The sequence below is a fragment of the Ranitomeya variabilis genome, chromosome 1 (assembly GCF_051348905.1).
Source record: "Ranitomeya variabilis isolate aRanVar5 chromosome 1, aRanVar5.hap1, whole genome shotgun sequence".
Classification (NCBI taxonomy): domain Eukaryota; kingdom Metazoa; phylum Chordata; class Amphibia; order Anura; family Dendrobatidae; genus Ranitomeya; species Ranitomeya variabilis.
Genome location: NC_135232.1, coordinates 1,110,720,819 through 1,110,741,849, shown reverse-complemented (window position 1 = coordinate 1,110,741,849; position 21,031 = coordinate 1,110,720,819). Strand labels below are relative to the sequence as shown.

Below are 21,031 nucleotides of genomic sequence, written 5' to 3'. Positions count from 1 at the left end.
TCCGGAGATATGGCCTCCTCTTTCCTGCATATAAATCTAGTGTTATTAGTCAGCTGGGTGTGGTCACTGACTCCCATACATGGAAATCTTCTGGGGAGCCACGCCCACTGAGCTTAAAGGAGGAGATTTACATATAAGGAAGAGGGGGTCATATTTTAATAACAGAGAGGCACAGGAACAAAAGAAAAACAACACCAGGTTCAGTAGAACGGCGCCATTAAAGTCATATTTAAAAAATACATATTTATGGCAAGTGACAGGTCACCTTTAAGAGGTATATATTATTTTAAGATAAATATTAAGATATAACGATAACAAATTCAAACATAGTTCACTGGTGTGAAAAACTCCCTTGGGTGTACAAACTTTATAACACAATAGGAATGTTGGGGAATTTCACAAAAGCCATAACTATACTAACAGGAGAAGAAGGACCTGGACCACAGGTCACATATTACAAAGATTTAGGGGAGTCCCTGGATAATATCCGAGATCACTAGATCAGACGTTTTCTTATTTCAGATACGACAGCGACCATTCTATTTTTTAGGTTGCTTGAATTTTGCTTTTTAAAAGGGATAGTTCTTCTTTACTCATCTCCTAATAAGTCAGTGAGACACGTCAGAAGTTAGGAGTGACCTACCAATCCCTGAAATCTCCATTGACATTCCTGTGCCCCAACAGTCATCATCATAGGACAGCCCTAAAGAGCATTTTATAGGTAAACCCCTTCCTTTATTCACAATTTCAAGCCAAAATCTACTTAGTATAAATGCCACGGTTCTCCTGAATCCGGCGTTGTTTTTCTTTTGTTCCTGCACCTCTCCATTCCTGAGATACGGCCCCTTATTTCCTAGGTTTTTTTTAGCCAATTGAGCATGGTCCTCAAGAACACGCCCACAATGTAGACTTGGAGACCACGCCTACTTAGATAAGACCAGATTTACATACAGGAAACAGAGGGCCGTATGTCAGGAATGGAGAGGCGCAGGAACAAAAAAAAAACAGCGCCGGATTCAGGAGAACAGCGGCATTTACATCAGGTAAGAAACATATTACACATTTATGGTAACTAACAATTCCTTTAAGAAACGATAGATGATCTCTGATTGGGAAACAAAGATAGTTATTCTTTTAGACAGTTTTGATAAATGAGGCCTGCATTTCTTATTTTATTACTCCTTCAAGAACAAATTATGTATTATTATACGGAGAAAAACATTCCATGTTTAATACAGGACGAATGTGACGTCCACCTAGAGCTGATATACGGTCAGTCATCTGGTGGACACCTGCTGTTTTAGAAGCTCGGTGTAAATGTTACCACAACAAAGGAGCTGAACAAAATGTTCGTGTCACGCTGAATGACCTGTAACGCTGCCCAGCGAACATGTGAAAGAGTGGAGGAGTAATGTCATCTCGCTGGCTGCACTGGGCGGCCAGGGACTTTAATGCTGCTGCAAAATGCATATTTATGTGAACCCTAGGCATATACAGCAGCAACAATCTGCTGTAAACTAGCAACATCAGCCAGAACAGACTCAATCACAGTCAGGAAATATTCATATTTTAATATTTAGTGTTTAACATTTACATATTTTTTTTTGTAAAAGGGTAATTCCTTTGTTTTGATTACTTGGAGAACATGGTAGCCATTGACAGTGGGATGTAAGGGGTTTTAAAGGGGTATTCCCATCTCCAAGATCCTATCCAAATATGTAGTAGGTGTAATAATAAAAATCTTAGTAAATACCTCCAAATAGAAATGTAGTATAGTTCTTCTGATCAGCTATATCACTTACCTCATGTGCAATGCATCCCAGTAATTTAGGTATCCATGGGTACAACCACTAACTGCCACTATATGAGTTGTCGTAGCCATAGATACCTAAGCTACTGCAATGCCCTGCACATGAGATAAGTAACATAGCTAATCAGAAGAACTATGCTACGTTTCTAAGTGCAGGTATTTGCTCATATAATCATTATTAAACCTACTACAAAGGATCTTGGAGATGAGAATACCTCTTTAACAGCCGAGATCACAGCCTTTGGATTCACATCACTATTCATTGTGTTAGTTGCACTGGTTCTTTACAGTTGGCTTCAACCTTTGTAAATGTAGGTTGTGGTACCAAGAGGGTTAATAAGCACATTAATAATAGGGGACATACAACCCCTGGCAAAAATTATGGAATCACCGGCCTTGGAGGATGTTCATTCAGTTGTTTAATTTTGTAGAAAAAAAGCAGATCACAGACATGGCACAAAACTACAGTCATTTCAAATGGCAACTTTCTGTTTTTAAGAAACACTAAAAGAAACCAAGGACAAAAAATGTGGTAGTCAGTAATGGTTACTTTTTTAACCAAGCATAGGGAAAAATTATGGAATCACTCAATTCTGAGGAAAAAAATATGGAATCACCCTGTAAATTTTCATACCCAAAAATAACACCTGCATCAAATTAGATCCCCTCGTTATTCTGCATCTAAAAGGAGTGATCACACCTTGGAGAGCTGTTGCACCAAGTGGACTGACATGAATCATGGCTCCAACACGAGAGACGTCAATTGAAACAAAGGAGAGGATTATCAAACTCTTAAAAGAGGGTAAATGTTGCAAAAGATGTTGGTTGTTCACAGTCAGCTGTGTCTAAGATCTGGACCAAATACAAACAACATGGGAAGGTTGTTAAAGGCAAACATACTGGTAGACCAAGGAAGACATCAAAGCGTCAAGACTAGAAACGTAAAGCAATATGTCTCCAAAACAGGAAATGAACAACAAAACAAATGAGGAACGAATGGGAGGAAACTGGAGTCAACGTCTGTGACCGAACTGTAAGAAACCGCCTAAAGGAAATGGGATTTACATACAGAAAAGCTAAACGAAAGCCATCATTAACACCTAAACAGAAAAAAACAAGGTTACAATGGTCTAAGGAAAGGCAATCGTGGACTGTGGATTACTGGATGAAAGTCATATTCAGTGATGAATCATGAATCTGCATTGGGCAAGGTGATGATGCTGTGACCTTTGTTTGGTGCCGTTCCAATGAGATTTATAACGATGACTGCCTGAAGAGAACATGCACATTTCCACAGTCATTTATTATATGGGGCTGCATGTCAGGTAAAGGCACTGAGGAGATGGCTGTCATTACATCTTCAATAAATGCACAAGTTTATGTTGATATTTTGGACACTTTTCTTATCCCATCAATTTAAAGGATGTTTGGGGATGATGAAATCATTTTTCAAGATGATAATGCATCCTGCCATAGAGAAAAAACTGTGCAAACATTCCTTGAAAAAAGACACATAAGGTCAATGTCATGGCTGCAAATAGTCCGGATCTCAATCCAAATGAAAATCTTTGGTGGAAGTTGAAGAAAATGCTCCATGACAAGGCTCCAACCTGCAAAGCTGATCTGGCAACAGCAATCAGAGAACGTTGGCGCCAGATTGATGAAGAGTCCTGTGTGACGCTCATTAAGTCCATACCTCAGAGACTGCAAGCTGTTATAAAAGCCAGAGGGGGTGCAACAAAATACTAGTGATGTGTTGGAGTGTTTTTTTTGTTTGTTTGTTTTTCATGATACCATAATTTTTTCCTCAGAAAACTAACAAATACTGACTACAACATTTTTTGTTCTTGATTTCTTTTAGTGTTTCTTAAAGCCAGAAAGTTGCCATTTGAAATGACTTTAGTTTTGTGCCATGTCTGTGATCTGCTTTTTTTCTACAAAATTAAACAACTGAATGAACATCCTCCAAGACCAGTGATTCCATAATTTTTGCCAGGAGTTGTACATAATATATATATACTGACATCATGTTGACAGACAGTGAGCTCAGCATCTTTGCTGATGTAGATGGAACGCCCTGACCAGTATCGCTGAGCTCACTGATTGGCTGCAGTGCTGTCATCGCTGCAGCCAATACCAGACACCGGGAGCGGTTTGTTTTCTTATAACAAACGGCACCCAGAGACCACCCCTTTAGGCCCTTCCACAGCCATGTAATAACTAGGGCCAGCTCTAGTGATTTTTTTTTTTTTTTAATATAGGAATTTGGCTACTGGCCACAAATAACCACAGCATGAGCGGCTGTGGGTTGTGCATGTCTGCTTTATATTGACAACTGGGTGTTACCATTCAGCTCAAAAGGTAGAAGAGAGAACGAGAGAATCTCTTGAACCTAATTCTAAAAGGAAAGAAGACAGAGGTAGGAAATTACAGGCCAGTGAGCCTTACTTCTACACCAGGAAAGATACATGAACAAATTATTAAACAGTATGTATGTAAGTACTTGGATAAGTATACAGTAATTAACCAGAGGCAGCATGAGTTTATACCAAACAAGTCAAGTCAGACTAATATAATTTCCTTCTATGATGGAATCACTGACTGGGTGAATCAGGGAAATGTGGTAGATACAGTATAGCTCAACTTCAGCAAAGCATTTGATAAAGTATCTCCTACTATCCTTCATAAAAAAAAGTGACCAAATATGGGATTGACAAGGCTACAGTGGATTCATAACTGGCTCAGTGATCATACTCAAAGAGTGGCAATAAATGGTTGCACATTCAATTGGAAAAGTGTTTGCAGTGGAGTACCACAAGGCTCTGTCCTGGCCCCAGTGTTGTTCAACATTTTTATAAATTATCTAGATACGGGAACTGAAGGTATACGGATTTGGAGATGATGCAAAGCTAGGAGGGATAGGTAACACTAGAGAAGAAGGAGAAGGGTTTCAGAAGGATCTAGATCAGCTTGAACAATGTACAGCAACTAATAGAACGGTACTTAACAGGGAGAAATGCAAGAATCAACATCTGGGCAAGAAAAACGAAAATTACATCTACAGAATGGGAGGAATAGAAATAAGCAACAGCACGTGTGAAAAAGACTTGGCTATACTAATAGATCACAGACTGCACATGAGTTAACAGTGTGATGCAGCAGCAAAAAGGCAAACAGTTCTAGGATGTATTAAGAGAAGCATAGAGTCTAGATCACGTGAAGTCATTATCCCCCTCTACATGTACTCCTCCTTGGTCAGGCATCATCTGGAATACTGTGTCCAGTTCTGGCACCACATTTTCAAATAAACATTGAAAAACTGGAGGAAGTTCAGAGAAGAGCAACCAGGATGGTGAGCGGACTGCAAACTATGTCCTATGAGGACTGGTTAAAGGATCTGGGAATGTTTTGCTTGCAAAAAAGAAGGCCAAGAGGTGACTTAATAGCTGTCTACAAATATCTGAAGGGCTGTCACAGTGTAGAAGGATCATCATTATTCTCATTTGCACAAGGAAAGACTAGAAGCAATGGGATGAGACTGACTGTGAGGAGACACTGATTAGATATTATAAAACCCTTTTTGACATTGAGGGTGATGAATGAGTGGGACAGGCTGCCACGAAAGGTGGTGAGTTCTCATTCAATGGAAGTCTTCAAACAGAGGCTGGACAGACATCTGTCTGAGATGGTTTAGTGAATCCTGCATTGAGCAGGGGGTTGGACCAGATGACCCTGGAGGTCCCTTCCAACTCTACCATTCTATGATTCTTTACCAGCAGGCAGTGGCGAAACTAGAGGCCAAAGGGCATCGATGCAAAATTTGGACAGGGGCCCCCACCTGCATGTTGGTCAGATGTATGGGCCATTGTAGCATTCTAGGTCTTATAAAGAAATGTGTGTTTGCCTTCCATAGAATAATGTCCCCGTCATGGCTCCTTCCAGAAATAATGCCCCTCTATCCTGGACCTCATACAATAACAGTATATAATAATAATAATTTCCTTCATTGGGTTTTCGTGTTTCGGCCGAAACCCGACTTTTAACGGTGGTCGGCCGATTTCACTCGACTCGACTTTTAAGACAGTCGGGTTTCACAAAACCCGCCTCGACCCTAAAAAATTAAAGGTCGCTCAACCCTAGTGAGTGCAGCTCTGGGGTATAATACAGGATGTAACTCAGGATCAGTAATGTAATGTATGGACACAGTGACAGCACCAGCAGAATAGTGAGTGCAGCTCTGGAGGATAATGCAGGATGTAACTCAGGATCAGTAATGTTATGTATGTACACAGTGACTGCACCAGCAGAATAGTGAGCGCAGCTCTGGAGGATAATACAGGATGTAACTCAGGATCAGTAATGTTATGTATGTACACAGTGACTGCACCAGCAGAATAGTGAGCGCAGCTCTGGAGGATAATACAGGATGTAACTCAGGATCAGTAATGTTATGTATGGACACAGTGACTGCACCAGCAGAATAGTGAGCGCAGCTCTGGAGGATAATACAGGATGTAACTCAGGATCAGTAATGTAATGTATGGACACAGTGACTGCACCAGCAGAATAGTGAGCGCAGCTCTGGAGGATAATACAGGATGTAACCCAGGATCAGTAATGTAATGTATGGACACAGTGACTGCACCAGCAGAATAGTGAGTGCAGCTCTGGAGTAAAACACATGAGGAAATCAAGGATCAGAACCCCTGGTGTGATCCTCCAAGACTAATACTAACAATAATAAAGTTGTTTTAACCGATCCAAGTGTGAAAAGAAATCAGCCGGCATCTCAGAATCTTTTTTCAAAAATCCTATTATCTCCTTATAGGTAACGATCATTAAATGCGTCGCCACGTTGTTATTAGAGACGTGAAATTCACAGTAAATTCTACCCGTGCCACAATGGTGGGAGGCTGCCACATTCAGGCCCTAACCTGCGGTGTCCGTATTCTCCGGGCTACAGATCTGTGCGGTGTCACAGCAGCGGCATCTCATGAAAAGTCGCTCACACACTGCGGAAGAAAAGCTGCACCACAAACTGACCTACGGTGCGGATCTGCACCTGCTGTATGCCGACCTAAGTTGGGAATGTCATGGTGGATGCAATGGTAAAACGTGCACGAAATCAAACTGCAAAGCACACGCCAAAGTAATAGGAGAGGAACACAAGGCCGGTATTACTAAGGGAAGTATTTGCTCTGCGGCGTCAGTGTATGATGTGGGAGCAGTGGGGACGGGTCAGCTGTGCGGAGCGGCGGGGACGGGTCAGCTGTGCGGAGCGGCGGGGACGGGTCAGCTGTGCGGAGCGGCGGGGACGGGTCAGCTGTGCGGAGCGGCGGGGACGGGTCAGCTGTGCGGAGCGGCGGGGACGGGTCAGCTGTGCGGAGCGGCGGGGACGGGTCAGCTGTGCGGAGCGGCGGGGACGGGTCAGCTGTGCGGAGCGGCGGGGACGGGTCAGCTGTGCGGAGCGGCGGGGACGGGTCAGCTGTGCGGAGCGGCGGGGACGGGTCAGCTGTGCGGAGCGGCGGGGACGGGTCAGCTGTGCGGAGCGGCGGGGACGGGTCAGCTGTGCGGAGCAGTGGGGACGGGTCAGCTGTGCGGAGCAGTGGGGACGGGTCAGCTGTGCGGAGCAGTGGGGACGGGTCAGCTGTGCGGAGCACGCAGCAGTACAGTTGTGTGTGAGGAGAGGGGACGGCAGGAGTGACAGTGATGGCGGGGACGGCTCGCAGGCATGGTGTACGCGTGGCAATGTTTATATGGAATCAAAACAGAGCCAAGCCCAGGCAGGAAAGATGGCGTCCGCCCAGCACCTCCCTCCGGGGCCTCCTCCAGTTACCTGTTATTCTGGGATTTTCTTGATAGTGAGGCTGCTTTGGTTTTTTTCAAGGAGTAATCACTGTCGAAGGGGAGAACGGATGCGTAGCCGTGTTCTGCTTCTGTAACGAGAGGGGGTGAAGGGGTTAAAAGTGGCATCTTATGCAACAACGTACAGATGGAGCAGAGCTGAGTGTTACATACCAAGCAGAGCTGTGTGAGCCGCCGAGTATAGGGCGATACAGGAGCTTGTGTGTGGATGTAGCAGAGCCGAGTATGCAGCTATACAAGAGCTTGTGTGTGGATGTAGCAGTGCCGAGTATGTGGCTTTACAAGAGCTTGTGTGTGGATGTAGCAGAGCTGAGTATGTGGCATTACAAGAGCTTGTGTGTGGATGTAGCAGGGCCGAGTATGTGGCATTACAGGAGCTTGTGTGTGGATGTAGCAGAGCTGAGTATGTGGCATTACAAGAGCTTGTGTGTGGATGTAGCAGAGCCGAGTATGTGGCATTACAGGAGCTTGTGTGTGGATGTAGCAGAGGCGAGTATGCAGCTTTACAGGAGCTTGTGTGTGGATGTAGCAGAGCCGAGTATGTGGCATTACAGGAGCTTGTGTGTGGATGTAGCAGAGCCGAGTATGCAGCTATACAAGAGCTTGTGTGTGGATGTAGCAGAGCCGAGTATGCGGCATTACAGGAGCTTGTGTGTGGATGTAGCAGAGCTGAGTATGCGGCTTTACAAGAGCTTATTTGTGCATTTACAGACAGGAGTCGCTGGCTTTGTTTGTGGATGTAGCAGAGCTGAGTACGTGGCTCTGAAACCGATTATTTATGCATGTCGCAGCGCAGATTACGTGGACACGGCAGTAATGGCAGAGCAGAGCTGGCTGCAGATGTGGAGGTGTTCAATTTGGAGCATGTCAGACACTGCATAGTTGAGGCTGACTATGTGCTGTAGCGGAGCAGGCGGCTGCGCAATACGCGAGCTTCTGAATGCAGCAGAGCCGATTATGTTGCTGCTCCTGAGCAGATCCTGTGGTTGCAGCTGATGTGAGTGTGTGAACTCGGCTGCCCTGAGTGTGTTATGTGCCATTTCCATAGGAACAGCAGATAAGAGGAGGTTATCTTGCTGCACAAACAATGGAATCCCAAAGCAAACACATTCAGCTCTGCTACATATGGCAGCCTCCTCCTCCTCTCAGGACTGCATGTGTCAGCTGATCTGACCGGTGATCTCAGTACTGACAGGAGCCGATCCCAGAGTGACAGCACATACATGGACTGTGCGGAGCCGCACACGCCGCCATGGCGCACACGTGACAGGCGTGCAGCGCTGCCTCTGCACAAACAAGGATCCAGCGACAGGACACGTACGGCACTATATATATGTGTAATAATGGCGTAATATATGGACTCGTCACCAACTCTGCACATATCTGTGCCCAGCGACATCTGTATCCAGCGACAGGACACGTACGGCACAATATATAGATATCTGTAATAATATATGGACTCGTCACCAACTCTGCACATATCTGTGCCGTGCGCCACGGTCAGATGGCATCTACTGTCACTGAAAGATCCTGGTGAGAACACCCAACCTGTGCCATTGTATATACACAATGTGTGCAACGTCTCTATATACAACAGTGACGCACCGTATATACAGCTATATACTGATCGCAGGAGGTAGATGTATAGACAGACAGCACTATACATCAATTGTTACATATAAATGCACATATTTACGGTACATATACGGTATATAATAAAGTAGAAAGATATTTATGCACATTCATACAAAAAAAAAATAGTAGGCAAAGTGCTAAATATAATGTTTACACGTAGAATAAAGTGCATCAGGATGGCGCAGAGCTACATACTCACAGTGCCATAGTACATATACAGAGACACCAATGGAATATATATATATATATATATATATATATATATATATATACACATACACACACACACACACATCTATGTCTAACAATGATAAAATATATATATACACATATGTAAGGAAAGAAATAACATGCAAATTAGAAAGTGGAGTGTGTGGTGTTTACATGTATACGGACCAGTATACAAGAGCAAAGTGTGCAGATCGCACAGAGCGGGGAAATACTGACAGTACATGTACACAGAGAGCAAAGTGCGTATATATATATATACACACACATATAGAATGAAACAATAACGAATAACATGCAAAGCAGTACATGTGTTGTTTACACGTTTACACTGCATATTAGTGCAAAGTGTGTATAGCTATATACTGACAGTACAGAGCAGAGGGTGTGTATGTATATATATATATACTCTGTACACACATATACTGTATATATAGGGCAGGCATAGCAGTGCACTTGCTGTTTCCATGCAGCGGTATACAGAGGCCGGGTATCCAGCTATACACACAGCTCAGCCGGTGCAGTGAGGCCGCGTCTGGCACCATTACCGCACGGTGTGCACACGCTCCGGCACCATTACCGCACGGTGTGCACACGCTCCGGCACCATTACCGCACGGTGTGCACACGCTCCGGCAGCCCTGACACATACCTCGGTCTCTTCTCTCCAGGTATTCCGCCGCCTCCAGGAGGATGAGCAGAGAGTTCAGCTCCATACTTCACTATACAAATATATGTCTATAGGATAGAAGAGGAAAAGTAGATCTGTGGCGATCCGTGCGCGTCGCCCCGGGCAGGAGAGGGACGAATCAAAACAAGACGAAGTGGGACGAACTACAAGGAGTTCAGGCGCTTCGGGGGACTTCTTAGTCCATATAAAAAGGAGAGCAGCTTGGTTTGACATACGCTGATGGACGGGGAAGGCGACCAATAGGAGAGCGGGAAACACAGGAAGGCGTAGTTTTTTAGTTTGTCGTAGCCAATAGGAAAGCATTATGTAAGGGTAGAGGGCGGGGCAAAGCAAAGGGAGGAGCGTAGCGGGGAATGTTGACAGATCCCAATCCAGGGATGGTAACGATTGAGATGCCGAAGCTTAGCAACAACGAGAGAAGCCGCGCCCACCTGAAGCGGGATTGGATACATTTATGCATGTTAAGTAGGTGCCTAACGTTGATTGGTCATGTACAGTGACTGTGACAGCGGGGATGCTCCGCCAGGCGCTGACCAATAGGAGGCATTGAACTTGACGTTGCTGTGAGGAAGAGAAAAGTTTAAAGGGAGAGGGAGAAAAAAAAAAAAAAACCATAACACACACACGGGGACCTGACCTGTTTAGGGACTGTAGGCAAAGACAATGACCAACGGAAAAACGAAACACTTTGGTATATTTTCCATCTTGTACGATCCCTGGGCAATTATCATGTATAGTTTATTAATGACCGGGATATCAGCGTGCACACACAGGTGTATTATAGTGTAGGCCTCGCCATTACTCTTTATACAATGACACTGGGCCTCATTTATCCAAACTATCTGTGTTGCCCATAGCATACCTCCCAACTTTTGAAGATGGGAAAGAGGGACAAAGTTTGCGGCGCGCTTTGCGCGCCGCGGCAAATTTTAGGCCACGCCTCTGACCACACCCATTCATAATTAGTCACACCCATATCCACATCCCAACCACACCCATTTAGCACTGCCGATCACACTGTTTCATATACAATAATTATAGACAAAAAAATATGGCCACACAGTGCTCCATACTGTATAATGACCACACATGATGCCCCATACTGTATAATGGCCACACATGATGCTCCATACTGTATAATGACCACACATGATGCCCCATACTGTATAATGGCCACACATGATGCTCCATACTGTATAATGGCCACACACAGTTCTCCATACTGTATAATGACCGCACATGATGCTCCATACTGTATAATGGCCGCACATGATGCTCCATACTGTATAATGACCGCACATGATGCTCCATACTGTATGACCACAAATGATGCTCCATACTGTATAATGACCGCACATGATGCTCCAGACTGTATAATGACCGCACATGATGCTCCAGACTGTATAATGACCGCACATGATGCTCCAGACTGTATAATGACCGCACATGATGCTCCAGACTGTATAATGACCGCACATGATGCTCCATACTGTATAATGGCCGCACATGATGCTCCATACTGTCTAATGACCGCACATGATGCTCCATACTGTATAATGACCGCACATGATGCTCCATACTGTATAATGGCCACACATGATGCTCCATACTGTATAATGGCCGCACATGATGCTCCATACTGTATAATGGCCGCACATGATGCTCCATACTGTCTAATGACCGCACATGATGCTCCATACTGTATAATGACCGCACATGATGCTCCATACTGTATAATGGCCACACATGATGCTCCATACTGTATAATGGCCGCACATGATGCTCCATACTGTCTAATGGCCGCACATGATGCTCCATACTGTCTAATGGCCGCACATGATGCTCCATACTGTCTAATGACCGCACATGATGCTCCATACTGTATAATGACCGCACATGATGCTCCATACTGTATAATGGCCGCACATGATGCTCCATACTGTATAATGGCCGCACATGATGCTCCATACTGTATAATGACCGCACATGATGCTCCATACTGTATAATGGCCACACATGATGCTCCATACTGTATAATGGCCCCACATGATGCTCCATACTGTCTAATGACTGCACATAATGCTCCATACTGTCTAATGACCGCACATGATTCTCCATACTGTATAATGACCGGACATAATGCTCCATACTGTATAATGACATACAGGCACGCAGCTCACACGCACGCAGCTCACAAACACATGCAGCTTTGACACAAATGCATCACACACGCAGCCATCACACACGCAGCCATCACACACGCAGCCATCACACACACAGCCACCACACACACAGCCACCACACACACAGCCATCACACACACACACAGCCATCACACACACACAGCCATCACACACACACAGCCATCACACACACACACCCAGCCATCACACACACACACACACGCAGCCATCACACACATCACACACACACAATCTCCTCTGTGATGCAGGGGCGGCTGATGTCCATGTGCAGCTCTCTGCTGGAGTCTTCAGTCTCCTGCTCACAGCTCTGCACTATCCCGGCACCTCCCCCGTCTCTCCTTCTCTGCCGGGATAGCAGCTAAGAGCTACAGGAGAAGCCGGAGCTCCGTGCACACACAGCCAGAGGTAGTGAATCGCTGACCTTTCTTCTTGATTGCTGCTGGCTCTCTCCTGTTCAGCTTGGCAGCGCCGCACAGGGGGCGGGGGCGGGGGCGGGAGCGGGGGGGGGGGGGGGGCTCGCGGGCGGTCAGGAGGCAGCTTTTATAAAAAAAAAACAAAAAAACAGCCACGGGCTCTCTCTACGTCCCGGAAGTGGGCGGGGCTTCACCGGCGGCCGCAAAATCGGGATTTTAAATGCCCGAAGCGGGACAGCGGGACCCCGGTGCCAAAGCGGGACTGTCCCGCTGAAATCGGGACGGTTGGGAGGTATGGCCCATAGCAACCAATCAGCGATCGGCTTTCATTTCCTTAAAATCTCTGGTAACATGAAAGCTGCGTTCTGATTGGTCATTTTTTGAGCAACAAAGACCGTGAAGGTGCAAAATAGAAAGCGGGCCACCATATTTTTTCCCTTAGTCTCTCCACTTAAAATAAAGACAACTAGAAGACCACTATAGTCAGATAAATAGTGCTGCGGCATCGCCGTATATAGCACAAGCGATCGGACGACCGCAGCTTCAAGGGGACTAACAAACACAGTGAAAAGTTAAAAAAAACTACACATATGTGGTATCGCTGCATTCAGAAAGTCAGATCTAGCAAAATATTAAATTTACCCGATCAGTAAACACCGTGAAAACATAAAAAAAAACGGCAAAATTAAATTTTTGGGGTAGCTACAACACCATAAGAAATGCCAGAACAAGCGATGAAAACGTCACATCTGTCCCAAAATGGTATCACTGAAAACGTTGTCTCGCCCTGTAAAAAATAAGCCGTCACACAGCTCCATCGACCAAAAAATGAAAATGTTACTGGTCTTGGAAAATGGCGACACAACCCCCGAAAAATGTATTTTTCAAACTTCTCACTTTTTATTCACCACTAAAATAATAAAAAAAAACTGGACATGTTTGGCATCGCCGTAATCATACTGATGAGAAGAATCATTTTACAAGGTAACTTTTATCACACAATGTACACCGTATAAACAATCCCCCAAAAACAATGTCGGAATTGCATTTTTTTTTCACAATCTCCCCCGGTTGGATTTTTTCCCCCTTTTCCAGTACACTATATGGTAAAATGAATGGTGTCATTCAAAAGTACAACATGTTCCACAAAAAAACAAGCCCTCACGTGGCCATATTGACAGAAAAATAAAAAGTTATGGCTCTGGGAAGAAGGGAAGGAAGGAAAAAAAAATGAAAATGCAAAAATGGAAATGGGCCATTTTGTGAAGGGGTTAAAGGGTTATTCCCAAAATAGTAAGTTATCCCTTACCTTTAGGGTATAGGAATAACTTACTGATCACTGGGGTTCGGATCACTGGGACCCCCTGTAATCCTGAGTATGGGGCTCTGTAACACAGGAACCTGGTTCTGCAGAAACCCATCTCCAGTGGAGTTGGGGTGTACACGGTCGACCCCCTCCCCCATTACTTTATTTATGGGAATGCCGGAAATAGTAGAATATAGTGACCCCCAGTGATCACTAAGCTATTTCCTATCCTGTGGATGGAGCCCTACTATGTTGAGAATAAAATAAAAAAAAAATAACAATCACAGTAAATCCCTCTGATCTAACCTGGTAAAGCTCTAATAAAATACTATAAAATGCAGCCTTTAATAAATAACAATTAAAATCGTGTATATTAATCTCCAAGTGATTAAGGAGCACTGTTCACCAGGTCAACAGTGACAAGTTTTTGCTCTTATTTTATTCCCACTGTTCCCCCGACAATTCAGTTTTTTGTTTTTTTTTTGTTTTTTTTTCAAATCTGCCATAAGGTCCCAGAGATATGGGCCTTTTTATTTAGTACACTTTTTTATGGTCTTTTCCGAGCGGGCACGGCACACAGGATTCTCTGGGGTGTGTCTTTAGGCCCTTATCTCTGGAAACGTATGGTTGATTTGAAAAAAAATAAAAAACTGAATACTCAGATGAGGAGCGGGACTAAAATAAGAGGAAGAACTGGACACTTTTGACCCTGTGACAAGTCCTATTTAAACAGATAATTTGACAACAATGTAAGTTATTGCAAAATATGTGCTCCTTGAAGACCCTACAAAAACTTTTTGACAGTGAGGGTGAGCAATGAGTGGAACAGGCGACCACAAGAGGTGGTGAGTTCTCCTTCAATGGAAGTCTTCAAGCAGGCTGGACAGACATCTGTCTGAGATGGTTTAGTGACTCCTGCATTGAGCAGGGAGTTGGACACGATGACCCTGGAGGTCCCTTCCAACTCTATCATTCCCTCATTTCCGGCTTACAGACGTTCTTGAGATATTGAGTAGTGTAAATCGGTCACAGGAGCGCTGGAAGGAAGCTCTGACACCGGATATGTTTAGCCACAACGCGTTTCGACGGAAGTACCGTCTTCATCAGTTACTTCATCCACCTGATGAAGACAGTACTTCGGTCGAAACGCATTGTGGCTAAACATATCTGGTGTCAGAGCTTCCTTCCAGCGCTCTTGTGACCGATTTACACTACTCAATCCTGCTTCTAGCCTCCTTTGGAGGTGTTCGGCTGGAGCTGCTGTGGTACTCGACCCCCCCACTCCTTGGACTGCCTCCGCAATGCTCCTACACGACCGTCTTTACTGACCCTGGTTCTTGAGATATTAACACTTTTATTTTGTTTACATTTCGTTGCCTAGGAGACCGACCACCTAGCTTGTAAGTGCTGAAGCTAGTCAGGTAACAGTGCACTTCAGCGATCCTGCCCAGCTTCAAAACAACACTTACAAGTTCAATGGTAAGGAGCTTGTATTCACTGCGCAGGTTCGGTTATCTAGCAGCGGTGGTCGGTCTCCAAGGCAGTGATCTGTAAACAAAAGTTAAGTGTCATTATCTCTGCAGAATCTCGAATTTAGCGGAAGTGCAGATACTGGAACTCCATTCCATTGATTGTCCATGCGAATCCTGGAGAAGTCCGAATGCTGTGCTCAGCTGTCACTCCAAAGGATAGGGGATCATTTTCATTTACCTTTAAGTCAAAATTCCCTTTAAAGGGAATCTACAATGATGATCAACCCAGACCTCCCTCCCATCCAAAAAAGAAGAAAAAACACAAACCAAACCACTTATATTGCCACATAGCACTTGGAAAAATAAGTAAATCTGTACCTTTTCTATAGCCTAAAAATCCAATTTTTTATCTATGTGCAAACGGGGTCCTTACACCCATCATTTGCCATAAATGTGTAATCTATTTTACCTTGTATTAATGCTGCTTTTTTTTTAGCTATCTGGGTGTGGTCCCCACATATGAAAACTGAGGATCACGCCCACTTGGCTAAAAAAAGGGCTGGATTTATGTGTATGCAAGAGGAGACCATATCTCAGGAACGGAGAGGCACAAGAACAAAAGAAAAACAACTCCGGATTCAGGGGAACAGCGGCCTTTTACACCAGGTAAAAAAATTAACATATTTATGGCAAGTGACAGGTCATCTTTATTTTATAGCAAGCATAGATCTTGAAAACAACAAGGAACTTGAAAAGCATTTTACTTTGTTGAAGCAAATAATCTTTATTTGCTAAAACTGTAGTACCCCTTTCAGCTTCAGAGCCCCTTTATTACACCGTCGTCGCCTCCTGCTCACAGAATGGTATAATTCCTGAAGACTTATTAAGCTGTTTTATCACTTTCTGACCTTACAGGCCAAGAAATATTTCTTTTTCTACAAGAAATGAGGCTGTCTGGGAGCGTTACTATGGAGAAACCAGTAGTGCAACGGAGATGATATGCTCTTCCCAGTGGGATAGTCTCCTCACTGACTGGCGACTACCACTGGATGACTGCCCTGGCACCTGAAGTCACCGGGGATTGTATTTTTCCATTTACTCAGGAATTACAAGCTGATGCAAGATTATTAATAAACACATATTCACAGTTCCTGTCAAAATGGGAGGAATCATAATCAAAAGTACAGAACAGGATGATAGAATCAGCTTTACTGCGCAGATTGCCCTATTTAAGGCTTTCGATTTATCCAACATTGATTACTGGGATTCATCATTACAAGATTTTAAGGGACAGAAACATATATGGAAATCAGAATGACCTTATAGTGCCTCCATCAAGGTATGATGTCCCAACAGTGCCCCGAACACAATACGATGTTGCCTCAAGGCACCAAAAACAGTATGATGTCCCCACAGTTGCCCATCACAGATTATGAGGCCCCTCACCCCACAGTATTATGTCCCCTCTGTTCTCCCACACACATTATGAGGCCTCCAGTAACCCCCAACACAGTATGATGACCCCACTGTTGCCCATCACAGATTATGAGGCCCCCACCCCACAGTATTATGTCCCCTCTGTTCCCCCACACACATTATGAGACCTCCAGTAACCCCCAACACAGTATGATGACCCCACTGTTGCCCATCACAGATTATGAGGCCCCCCCACCCCACAGTATTATGTCCCCACTGTTCCACCACACGCATTATGAGGCCCCCAGTAACCCCTAACACGGTAAGGTGACCCGACAGTTGCCCATCACAGATTATGAGGCCCCCACCCCACAGTATTATGTCCCCTCTGTTCCTCCACACACATTATGTGACCTCCAGTAACCCCCAACAAAGTATGATGACCCCACTATTGCCCATCACGGATTATGAGGTTCCACCCCACAGTATTATGTCCCCACTGTTCCACCACATGCATTATGAGGCCCCCAGTAACCCCCAACACAGTAAGATGACCCCACAGTTGCCCATCACAGATTATGAGGCCCCCACCCCACAGTATTATGTCCCCACTGTTCCACCACATGCATTATGAGGCCCCCAGTAACCCCCAACACAGTAAGATGACCCCACAGTTGCCCATCACGGATTATGAGGCCCCCACCCCACAGTATTATGTCCCCACTGTTCCCCCGCACACATTATGAGGCCTCCAGTAACCAACACAGTAAGATGACCCCACTGTTGCCCATCACAGATTATGAGGCCCCCACCCCACAGTATTATGTCCGCTCTGTTCCCCCACACATATTATGAGGCCCCCAGTAACCCCCAACACAGTAAGATGACCCCACAGTTGCCCATCACAGATTATGAGGCCCCCACCCCACTGTATTATGTCCCCACTGTTCCACCACACGCATTATGAGGCCCCCAGTAACCCTTAACACAGTAAGATGACCCCACAGTTGCCCATCACGGATTATGAGGTTCCACCCCACAGTATTATGTCCCCACTGTTCCACCACATGCATTATGAGGCCCCCAGTAACCCCCAACACAGTAAGATGACCCCACAGTTGCCCATCACAGATTATGAGGCCCCCCCACCCCACAGTATTATGTCCCCTCTGTTCTCCCACACACATTATGAGACCTCCAGTAACCCCCAACACAGTATGATGACCCCACTGCTGCCCATCACAGATTATGAGGTCCCCACCCCACAGTATTATGTCCCCTCTGTTCCCCCACACACATTATGAGACCTCCAGTAACCCCCAACACAGTATGATGATCCCACTTTTGCCCATTACAGATTATGAGGCCCCCAACCCCACAGTATTATGTCCCCTCTGTTCCTCCACACACACTATGAGACCTCCAGTAACCCCCAACACAGTATGATGACCCCACTGTTGCCCATCACAGATTATGAGGCCCCCACCCCACAGTATTATGTCCCCACTGTTCCACCACACGCATTATGAGGCCCCCAGTAACCCTAACACAGTAAGATGACCCGACAGTTGCCCATCACAGATTATGAGGCCCCACCACCCCACAGTATTATGTCCCCTCTGTTCTCCCACACACATTATGAGACCTCCAGTAACCCCCAACACAGTATGATGACCCCACTGTTGCCCATCACAGATTATGAGGCCCCCACCCCACAGTATTATGTCCCCACTGTTCCACCACACGCATTATGAGGCCCCCAGTAACCCTAACACAGTAAGATGACCCGACAGTTGCCCATCACAGATTATGAGGCCCCACCACCCCACAGTATTATGTCCCCTCTGTTCTCCCACACACATTATGAGACCTCCAGTAACCCCCAACACAGTATGATGACCCCACTGTTGCCCATCACAGATTATGAGGCCCCCACCCCACAGTATTATGTCCCCACTGTTCCACCACACGCATTATGAGGCCCCCAGTAACCCTAACACAGTAAGATGACCCGACAGTTGCCCATCACAGATTATGAGGCCCCACCACCCCACAGTATTATGTCCCCTCTGTTCCCCCACACACATTATGAGACCTCCAGTAACCCCCAACACAGTATGATGACCCCACTGTTGCCCATCACAGATTATGAGGCCCCCACCCCACAGTATTATGTCCCCTCTGTTCCCCCACACACATTGAGACCTCCAGTAACCCCCAACACAGTATGATGACCCCACTGTTGCCCATCACAGATTATGAGGCCCCCACCCCACAGTATTATGTCCCCTCTGTTCCCCCACACACATTATGAGACCTCCAGTAACCCCCAACACAGTATGATGACCCCACTGTTGCCCATCACAGATTATGAGGCCCCCACCCCACAGTATTATGTCCCCTCTGTTCCCCCACACACATTATGAGACCTCCAGTAACCCCCAACACAGTATGATGACCCCACTGTTGCCCATCACAGATTATGAGGCCCCCACCCCACAGTATTATGTCCCCTCTGTTCCCCCACACACATTATGAGACCTCCAGTAACCCCCAACACAGTATGATGACCCCACTATTGCCCATCACAGATTATGAGGCCCCCACCCCACAGTATTATGTCCCCACTGTTCCGCCACACACATTATGAGGCCCCCAGTAATCCCCAACGCAGTATTACCCTCAGTCCCCACACATAAAATATGATGCCCCTGCAGGCCCTCCCCATTTTATAGAGTTCCCCGCACACAGTGTGATGGCCCATATTCTCCCCCGCACACAGCATAATATCACCGCAGTGACCCCCACAGAGTAGGATGACCCCCCACTCCCACACACTATGTTGCCCCTGCAGTGAGTGAATCACGTTTTCCCAGCTGGTACATCAGCACATCTGATTGACTTTGTCTCTCCAGGCCTGGTAGTTGGTCACCTTGGTTTGCATCAAGTTTAGACACAAAGTTTGTGGCTGCTGTAAAGAGAGGAGTAATTATGTGTGATCTGGAGGGGGAACAAGTGGTGGACGGTCTTGACATATTTTTTTATATTTTTGCACACTTTTTGTAAACCTAGCTAGGTTTAGGGCTACACCGATATAATAGTCACATTACACTAAAAAATACACAAAAATGTAATAAGAAAATAAAATAAATAAATAGTAGTAAACCAATGTAAAACATTTCATTTTTAAAATGTTTTTTCATATTTCAGTAAAAAGCAGAAAGTTCCAAAGGGAAAACAATAATCATCGGTATTTTCTTAAAATACTTTACATGCGCTCGGGCAATAAGGGGATCAATACTGGACTGAGCGGTAGGAGAGACTCAGAGTGATAATCGTCCACGGATTAGGGGGCATAAATTACTCGCCTGGTCCCCCTTACAGTAATAATGTGCATTATAGTACATTTGTTGTTGACCCCTTTGATGACCCACGCACACTTTTTAACTATTGAAAATCAGAATGGAGAAGATGATAAATTTCCCCAAGGCCCCCAAAACAGCCAGCTCTCTGCAGGAGGTAATAAATGTTGATGGCGGGATAAACCCCTCGTAAGGTTTCCGAGAAAACCATCCTCCTAGGACCATACAAAGTATTACGTGACCTGCACGTGAGTGCTGAGGAGCATAAAAGTCACCAACGGTCTGCTGACGCCATATTGTATACTACACACAGGGGCGCGTGATGGGACACTATGGGACCCTAAAATTATATAGGTACTTTCAGCCCCATTACATGAGGGTATGACATCGGACATCTCACCCCAGTGTATAATCCCTGTCGCCCCTGGCCGAGCAGCTGCATGCGGCCTTATATCACCAAGCACAATGCCGAGCGTCAGATGGAGTGGGGTAAAGCTGCCTTCACTGGAATCTGGAAGAAACGTGTTCTGTGCAGCGACTGTTCCCACTTCTCTATCTGATGGATGAGTCTGAGTTTGGTGAATGCCAGGAGAATGTTACCAGCCTGACTACATTGTGCCCGCTGTACAG

General features: G+C 45.4%; 1 protein-coding gene and 1 long non-coding RNA gene across 2 annotated transcripts in view; one reads left to right on the top strand and one right to left on the bottom strand.

Annotated features, from left to right (window-relative positions):
- MXD4 (MAX dimerization protein 4) overlaps window positions 1–10,470 on the bottom strand; it is a 74,059-nt gene extending 63,589 nt beyond the window's left edge. The window contains exons 1-2 of the mRNA XM_077280191.1: window positions 10,190–10,470; window positions 7,647–7,746 (exon numbers count right to left, since the gene is read on the bottom strand). Of these exons, the coding sequence (XP_077136306.1) occupies window positions 7,647–7,746; window positions 10,190–10,253 (164 nt within the window). The 5' untranslated portion in view covers window positions 10,254–10,470. The remainder of the gene's footprint in view (window positions 1–7,646; window positions 7,747–10,189) is intronic.
- An 89-nt stretch (window positions 10,471–10,559) lies between these two features.
- Window positions 10,560–16,765, top strand: LOC143793322 (uncharacterized). Its single transcript, XR_013220111.1, has 3 exons — window positions 10,560–10,693; window positions 16,120–16,289; window positions 16,539–16,765. It is a non-coding gene; the product is annotated as an uncharacterized LOC143793322 (long non-coding RNA).
- The last annotated feature ends 4,266 nt before the right edge of the window (window positions 16,766–21,031 follow it).